A 9,481-nucleotide genomic window follows, 5' to 3' on the forward strand; every position below is an offset into this window, starting at 1 on the left:
AATGCACTGGGTCAGCTGGCCAATCAGAGCAGACTGCGCTTGTCGGAAGGAGGGGCTTTGTAGAAAACGACACGTTTGAGAGAGGCGGGGCATAGAGGAACTATAATAATGTACCGTATTTGAAAAACTAATGTGTTTTTTGAACATTAAAGCATGTCAACATATTCTGATACACCAAATAATGATCTTTAAAATAACATCATATGACCCCTTTAATACATTTCCATGCGAAACCCTGCAATATTTAATAAAACAAGAGAGTACTGTTATTTAGTGGTATTTACAGACCTTCGATGAATGACATCCTTGAGTTAAATCTCATTTTTGTAATGAGTGTCATCACTTTTGATCATATTGCAAATTCTCTAGACTAGTTTTTCTTTTCATGTATCTAGCACATACACTAATGTTAAAAAGTTTGGGGTCAGTCATTTTTTTTAATATATTTTGAAAGAAGCCTCTTATGTTCACAAAGGCTGCATTTATTTAACCAGAAATACAGTAAAAACAGTAATATTGTGAAATATTCTTACTATTTAAAATACATTTTCTTTTTTTTTCCTGTGATAGCAAAGCTGAATTTTAATTTAATTTCAGCCATTACTCCAGTCTTCAGTGTAGAAAAAGACTAATATGCTGATTTGGTGCTCAAGAAACATTTATTATTATCAGTGTTGAAAACAGTTGTGCTGCATAATATTTTTGTTGAAACAGTGGCATTTTTCAGTGCACTTTGATGAATAGAAAGTTTCTTTCTTTTTTTTAATAGATTTATTTTTTTCCCATTTGATCAATTACTGATTTACTGACTCCATACTTTTTAATGGTAATTAGCTTAAATAGCCTTTTTAACCTCTCTGAATTTTTGGACTTGCTTAATTGTAATTGGTTTAACCTGCTGTTTTGGCAGCTTTTCTGACATACACACATACACAGAGTCCCTTCAGCTCATGAGTTTGTCCTCCAGCAGACATGTGCACCTGACAGAAAGCCAAGAGGTGAGAGCTGAGCCAATGTGTTGGGCTAATGAGCTGCAGTACAGGCCAAAGGACAGGAGAAGTGTGTGTGTGTGTGTGTGTGTGTGTGTGTGTGTGTGTGTGTGTGTGTGTGTGTGTGTGTGTGTCTTTTTTTTGAAAGACTGTCTCTTTTGTTCAATTACTGACTTACTGAACCCATACTTTTGAATGATAATTAGCAGAAATATCTTTTTTTAACCTCTCTGAATTTTTGGACCTGCTTAATTGTTATTGGTTTAGCCCACCGCTTTGGCAGTTTTTCTGACATACACATACACAGAGTCCCTTCAGCTCATGAGTTTGTCCTCAAGCAGACATGTACGGCTGACAGAAAGCCAAGAGGTGAGCGCTGAGCCAGTGTGTTGGGCTAATGAGCTGCAGTACAGGCCAGATGAATAGTGTGTATGTTTGTGTGTGAGGAAGCCCACCCTTCATGAAGGTGAGTCTGTGTATCTGTGAGGGTGTGTGTGGAATTGTTCCCCCCTTCAGCTGCTCTGAGTGGCTCTCATGGACAGTTTGAGGTCAAGTCAGACTCAGGCTTGCCGTTAGGTCTTAAGTGATTTCTGCTGGAACCAAGTGCTCGTTGCTCCCGAGGTAATTATGTACTTCAAGTCTGAAGGCAGCCTGCGAATGTACCAGGTCCCTCAAAAGACCTTTTAAAACAAAGCCTGACAAACAAAAAATGTCAGCCTTGGCAGGATAAACAGAATAACATATTTGTAATTAGTAAACAGGACTATCATATTTCAAAACCTATCATTTTTTAACAAACACTTTTTTTTAAATTCTTGATTATATTGTACAACAGCTTTGCAATAATAAAGATGCATTAGTAGTGTTTATTATGTGTCCCTTTTCCCTTATAAACTGCAAAAGTAAGTGGAAAAGTTCCAAGTTCATGTAATGGGTTACGAGTAGTCAGAGGCTCTTATCAATTTACATTTCCTCGCACTGCTTAGATAACAATGCTATTGGGATATTTGCCATAGAGATTAAGTACTTATGTGCAACTAACATCTTTCTTAGTGCTTTGGGAAGCCAGCCTGATTCTAATGGCACTGCAGTTGAAAGACTTTGCAGTTAAAATACTTTTTTCTTCTTATACTCCATTGACTAAAGATGAAAAGTTAAAAAAAGTTCAGAGTACTGTCACATGAAAAGATCTGAAACCGATCTAAATAACTGGACCCCATCAGCTTTAAAGGAGAGCAGAGACACAGAGTGTTTTTTATCTGATTAACCTCGATTTTCCTCCCATCTGGGTGTCATTCTTCCTTCCTTGTTCTTCAATTTATTAAGCTCTCTGTGCTTCCCTAAATTAGATGTAATTCAGCTCTTTTACTCTGGCAGCATAAAATGCTTTCAGTTTGGCCAGTGTTTAAGCATAGTCAATTAAATAAAATGTGCTACTTAATTTTATGTTTATATTGATGCTTTGCATAGTTTTATTGATAATTAAGCATTATCACAAGAGTTCTGAAAACAACGCAATTGTGAGTGTGATACTGTCTTTATACAGCAGTTCAATAAACAGGAAATTAAATATCGAGTAACTTACATTTTAGACCCAATATTGCCAGTTACTGTGTCTGTTTTTGTTCTGCCAATGAAAATAGTCCCAAACAAAGTCACAGCATAGCTGTTGCATGTCTACTAGCAAAATGCATTAGTAGTGTTTCGTTACTGTATAAATCAAGCCTTTTTAACCCTTGTGTTTTGTTCAAATCCCTATAACACTTGGTGCCAATGATCATCCTTTTAAAATTGCTTGTAAATCGCTTGCTATGCTATATTATCACCAAATTTTGGTTTCCATCTTTTGTGAACTTGTTTTCTTTCAGATAGGACTGATTTTGTATTTATTTGTTGGTTATATTGGTTGTAGGCCTCATTAATCTGAGCTTAATATGTAGGCCTCTAATGAATTAGAGTGCAACTCTAATACTATCAGTGCAACTTTTTTCATGATTTATTTAATATTGACAAAATTATCCACAATTAATGCTTTTTTCACTCAAAAACTGAGGTACGTAAGCTTAGATTAATGATGCCTATGATCAGTAAGTTCCAAAAATAAATACAAAACCAGTCCTATTTGAAAGAAAACAAGTTGGCAAAAAGATTAAATCCCATATCTGGTGATAATATAGCACAACATGAGATTTATAAGCTATTTTCTGTAGGCCGGTTATTTTTGACCGGGAACACCACAAGTATAACAAGGTCGAATACATTTTTTTTTTAATTACAAAAATGATACATTTTTACAGGGGAAGTAATTATACCCTGTGTGAACGAAGTCAGTAAATCTTAGTCCATTGCGATAACATTAATTAACATTTTCAGGAGAAAGAAAATCCTTCTTTTTTGATTATCCGTTTCACTTGCATAAACGTCATAACACAAAACAAAAGATTTGTCGCTATTTCCGTTTCATTACAACTTACGTAGTCAGCTTGCATTCTGGGTCAAGATAAAAAGGAAGTGAAGTTGTCTTTCATTGCTCCCTTTGCCAAGTATGCTTCCAAAAGGCCACAAACATTCTAATGAATTTAAAAAATGTATTCTATCCCAGTTATTGGCATAATATTCATTCTTAACAGCAAATACTGCTCATCATTGCTTCTCCTACTGTTGCAATCAATTCTTTCCACTCATCAGGTGTTGCCCTATCTAATGAATGCCAATACTGCGGTTGATGCGGCTTTTACATTTGACAGCAGACGTGTCAACCATTTTGTGGTCACTACAGTTTTGAAATGCATGGAGGAAACATTTGTGGGCTGATCATTTTTAAACCATCTTAAATGACAGCCAAGAGCTGACCTGAGTGAACCCAGCTGGTCATCCATCATTGTTAAAAACGTACATCCCTGATTTGGGTCTGGTCTGAGGCCAGCTCAACACAGGTGCTTGGCACAGCATTGACATTAAAGCACTCCACGCTGAATATCGAGCAAAAGAGAAGCCAGGAAATTTCAGTTGCTGTTGTACTGATTACTAAAAACACTGGAAATTTCAGTCGCTGTTGTACTGATTACTAAAAACACTGGCTCGATAAAAGCCTGTGGTTGAGATTCTCTTGGTTCATTTAGATTACATGACAGACAATCCTATGTCACAGACAGTGGCTCTTCTTCTTTATTGTCTATTTTCTACAGCTGTCAGGTCTTATACAGGAAGAGACAGTGCTATAGATTTACAGTGATGGATGACTAAAGCTTGCTAAAACAGACAGACTAGATATTACAAATGTGAATAAATTCTCAGGGTAAAACAGAAATTCTCAGGGTATGGTTATTTTGTATGAATTTATTATATTATAATATGTATAAATAATGTTTGTTTATATATACTGTACTGTAGTACTGTATATACACTGCCTGGCCAAAAAAAGTTGCCATTTAGATTTAAATAAGCAAATACTGAAGAGTTTAGGATTGGATTATTAACATGTTTCTGGCACGTTGTATGTTTTGCAACAATTGTTTTAACTCTAACTGATGCAGTGCGTAGATTTTTACTTAAAGGGGTCATATGATGCGATTTCAACTTTTCCTTTCTCTTTGGAGTGTTACAAGCTGATTGTGCATAGATAAGATCCCTGAATCAAGACGGCGGCGCGTTCACACACTGCGGCTTATCTCTCTCCCGACAGAAAGGTGTTTTCGTGTTTTTTTTGTCTTGTGAGTCGCAGTGGTTTTGTACGTATTCGTCGCGTCTATCTGTCTCTAAGCGCGCATACAGTCGTGAGTTTTTGCTCGATGTCGGCAGAACCACATTTTTAGAGTTAAACTCTGCGCACGCCGAAGAGCTGCGGGATCTCGGTCTGCTCCGGAGGCCCACACCATCACCGACCCCCACTACTGCATCTCGCCCACAGACCTACAATAATGTACAGTATTTGAAAAATAATGTGTTTTTTGAACATTAAAGCATGTCAACATATTCTGTTACACCAAATACACAAAATAATGATCTTTAAAAAAGGATCATATGACCCCTTTAAAAAAACAACCATGACAGAAGATGCACCCATGTACATATTCCAGGATGACAATGCCAAGATTCACCAGGCTTAATTTGTGAAATAGTGGTTTATTGAGCATGAGGAGACAGATTAAGGCAAGTGTGAGTACGGATGAGTCTTATTTAATTGTAGTGGGAGGAGTTACAATCAGCTGAGCATCAGCTGATGCTGGCTGTCAGACTGTGGTCTGCCTGAACTACGCTTGAGCATCATTTGTCACTCAAACTACATAAATAAATAAATTAATACCACCTGCCTGTTTCTACAAGTTCAGTTCTGTTTGGTGAACTCTGAAATGATACACTTCACCTTTAAATATGAACACAGCTGTTACATTGCACTTGCTATATAATTAGGATCACTCCTTAATGCATTTTAAAAGTTCAGACTCTTGAGCACTATTATTTCTTGAGGTCCAGATTAGAGATTAAAGGTTCACTTTTTGGAGCCCTCAGAGGGCATGCATGTGGTTTATTTGGGGTTGAGATGGCACATAGAACATGACATGTCATTGAATTATTAACCTATATCATGCCTGTCCGAATACTTGCTGTCATAAAATGTCATGAATAACTCTGATTAGTCAAAGAACATGATACTTTGCTTCAAAGTGTTATTTTTCTGTTCTCTCTCTCTCCCCCACAATTTGTGCATGTGAGAGAGATCACTAATTTGCCTCATGTCCTGGATTTGCTTATTCATCAGGCCTCTCTGTATTATTTACGAATGGGGTGAAAGGCAAGGGCGAACATCTTTATTTTCAGACGTCTGAGGATAGGGGGCTTGCAGTGGGAGATGATTGGCCTTTCGCTCAGCTACAAAGAACCTCTTTTCCTTTGATATTCCTATGAAATTATCACATCTCGAACAGTTATATCACAGCCTTCTCCTTTGCCTGCCAAACCCTCTGCTTTGACCTGCTGAACTTGATAATTTACTTTGATGTTCACTTATCTTTAACAGGATTCAAACCTATTTTGTCTTTTTTTTCCCCTCCAGTCTTCAGTGAGAGGAGAGAATATTACGATCTTTGGCTGCCTGAATCATGGGATGCCGCTGTCCCCTCACGACAACACGTCAGTCTCATGTGAATCTGGTAGGACAGTCTATGATTTAGTCTAAGATGAATCTCTTTAGGCCATATGCAGTTTGTATAGTATCTTCACCATCACATTTTGTAATATTGTTTGCAATTTTAATAATAAAAAAGGAACGCTAAAATAAAATAGCAAAAAAAACAAAAAATTTTACTATTAAAAAAATAAATAATAGTAATAGGCTAATTGCAAGTTATCTTACCATATAGTATACAGTGAAAAATTATTAAATTAATAAATATATTGATATTGATATATTATACTACATTACATTACATTATATTATAAGTAAAACATATCTACTTACAGTACCTCTTATTATTTTTTTTACCTTATAATTTATAGTGAAAAAAATATTGTGAATACATCAAATTTGATTCTATTCTATTAAAGTAGTTTTTTATATGTTTGTTATTAATTATGTACCATAGTGTGTTTTATGTTAAATTTTATGTTGTTTTGTTAATGTTCATGACACTATTTTAGTGTCATGTGTTTGATTGAAAAACTGTTACCATATGTTTTTGCAGTGGACAGACAATGTTTACATTTATTTCTGATTGTCTTTTAAATTGCTTTGGGCCATTGCCCTTTGCTGTAATGTTCATGAAGACAACTCAAGTTCCCTAGGGCACTGATCCAAAATCATGGCAATAAAAACAATGAAGTGCCTTTTTTGGAAACAATTCAGTTGAAACAAAGAAATATGTCGCCATTTCTATGCAAATGCAACATAAATAGCATCTCATGGTTGCAGGTGAGATGTGGTAAACTTGCTTCTACCACATGAATTTTCTTTTATGGTCCATTTTATGGTTGAGCACATCACTCAGATGATTTTCTTTAGAACGCTCAGTTCAGTCACAGCAAATGGTGGCACTAGGTTTTCTTGTCCTTTACCCATTTGTGCTCTTTCTTTATCAGAGTCAGTTTCAGGATTTCATCTCTCCATTAACACCACCACAAATATCACCAAGCTGAGGATTCCCTACCCACAGACGGGCACGTGGTATCTGAGCCTGCGGTCCCTGTGTGCCACTGAACACGGGTGAACACATTTGCATTTCTTTCTGTTTGTGTTTCTGCACTAAATTATCAGACTGCAGTTGCTGAGAAAAGGATGGAAAATATTCCTAGCGCTCCATATATTTACCTTCTTCAACATTTAGCAAGTGCAGTAGTAGCAGCATGTGAACTGTGGGATGTTTCCTATTTGCTGCTCTGAAATACAGTACTTGTGAAACAATTCCTAAATACACTTTTATGTTGACCTAGACTCTCATAACCTTACTTTATCTGATTCAAAATGACAATGAATTCTGACAGTGAGAGTTCATGTTAATTTGATATCTTTTAAAATTGCACAAACAGGCTGTACAGTATGTATTTTCACACTACCATAGAGATTATAGCATATCTGCTTGCCTTTGAATGTGAGATCATTTTGAAACAGTTTTACTGTAACTTTCACATATTTACATCCCATATTATCTTAAAGGAATAGTTCACCCGAATGAAGGTTCTGTTATCATTTACTCACCCTCATGTTGTTTGTGTGACTTTTTCTCTCTTCCACTGAACACAAAATTAGTTATTTACAAGACTGTGCTGCTTTGTATTTTCTATGAAAGTACAATGAATGGGACTGAGGAGTTCAACCTCAAGAAAAGAATACAAAAAAACAATAAAAATATCATAAAAAATTATCTGTGCGACTTGTGAACTATAATTCTTGTGAAGCCATACTGTAGCTGTGTGTCAGAAACACACAAGATAACATCTCTAATTTTGGGCTGTTGCTCACACAAAGCTTGAAAGCTTTTGCAACCCTAAAAGCTTCAATCCCCATTTATTGTAACTGCATGTATTCTTAGAATTCTTAGAATTCACAGAATGTTCAAAGAAATTTCACACTGTTCATTCTCGGTAGTTTTCCTAAAAGCATAATTTCCTAAAATTCCACTTTTCACTTCTTTCTTATCATCTCCATGTTCTTGTATAGGTTTGAAATGTGTAATAATGTGACAGCTGAGGTGTATCTTCGCTCTTACCTGACCCCCTGCATCAATGACTGTGGCACCTATGGCCAGTGCAAACTCCTGCGCACCAACAACTACCTGTATGCTGCATGCGAGTGTAAAGCAGGTGAGCACTCAAAGCCTTTCTTAACCCATGTGTTCTCTTATGTAAAACCATTGTTTTAAATGAGTCATAATTTTGAGAAGAACAATTAAATGCATTGTCTTCGAATTTTCTGGTGTGTGTAATAAATTGACTGTTTCATAGTGTTAATTTACATTCTAGGTTGAGGAATTTAAGAATCAGTTCACATATACTAGATAATGTTTATGCCTGGGAATCAGCAAAAGCCTGGTGATATTTTGATCAAGATTAAAAAATCGATAACACTTTAGTATAGGGACCAATTCTCACTATTAATTAGTTGTTTATTTGCATGCCTATTATTAACATATTGGCTGTTTATTAGTACTTATAAAGCACTTATTCTACATGACCATATTCTGCATTTCTAATCCCGATACATAAACTTAACAGCTACCTTACTGACTATTAATAAGCAGCAAATTAGGAGTTTACCAAGGCAAAAGTATAATGGTTTGTTAATAGCGAGAATTGGACCTTAAAATAAAGTGTGACCAAAAAAAATCTAATATATTGTGCATATATATTTATATATTTTTCTCTCTGTCTTTTGTTTGCATTGTGCAGTTAAACACATTAACATTAAATTCATTTACATTAAAGTTCTAAAGTTTGGGGTTGGTAAGGGTTTTTCTTGTTTTTAAAAAGTTTCTCATGCTCACCAAGGCTGCATTTATTTGATCAGAAGTACTGTAAAATATAATTACAGTTAAATTATTTGTTTATTTTTTTCATTATTTTTTAAAATGTAATTTATTCTAGGCTGAATTGTCAGCAGCCGTTACTCCAATCCTCCAGAGATCATTCTAATATGCTGATTTAGTGTTTAAGAAACATTTCTTCTTATTATTAGCCTTGAAAACAGTTGTAATGAGATTATTTGATAAATAGAAAGTTGGAAAGTTACAGTATATTTAATTGTTCTATTTATTTTAAATAGAAATATTTTGTAACATTATAGATGTTTTTATTGTCACTTTTGAGTAATTATATGCATTCTTGCTGAGGAAAAGTAATTTCAGGAAAATTAAGCAAAATGAAGGAGCAGGAATTCTGTGTCTTTTAACTAAGTGTAATAATAATTAATTCCCTTACAAATGAGTTAATTTCATTATAAATGGTGGAGATAGAATGCTGGCAAAGATTTGACTGAGAAATTAATGACACCAAGATAT

General features: G+C 35.2%; 1 protein-coding gene across 1 annotated transcript in view; it reads left to right on the forward strand.

The window, feature by feature from the left end:
• LOC107660267 (transmembrane protein 8A-like) overlaps positions 1-8,288 on the forward strand; it is a gene marked incomplete at its 3' end in the record, with an annotated part of 116,711 nt that extends 108,423 nt beyond the window's left edge. Inside the window, exons 7-9 of the mRNA XM_016449542.1 lie at positions 6,046-6,142; positions 7,068-7,191; positions 8,146-8,288. Coding sequence (XP_016305028.1) covers positions 6,046-6,142; positions 7,068-7,191; positions 8,146-8,288 — 364 coding nt within the window. The remainder of the gene's footprint in view (positions 1-6,045; positions 6,143-7,067; positions 7,192-8,145) is intronic.
• Positions 8,289-9,481: the final 1,193 nt, after the last annotated feature.

The sequence above is a fragment of the Sinocyclocheilus anshuiensis genome, unplaced genomic scaffold (assembly GCF_001515605.1).
Source record: "Sinocyclocheilus anshuiensis isolate Anshui unplaced genomic scaffold, SAMN03320099.WGS_v1.1 scaffold1615, whole genome shotgun sequence".
NCBI classification, from domain to species: Eukaryota; Metazoa; Chordata; class Actinopteri; order Cypriniformes; family Cyprinidae; genus Sinocyclocheilus; species Sinocyclocheilus anshuiensis.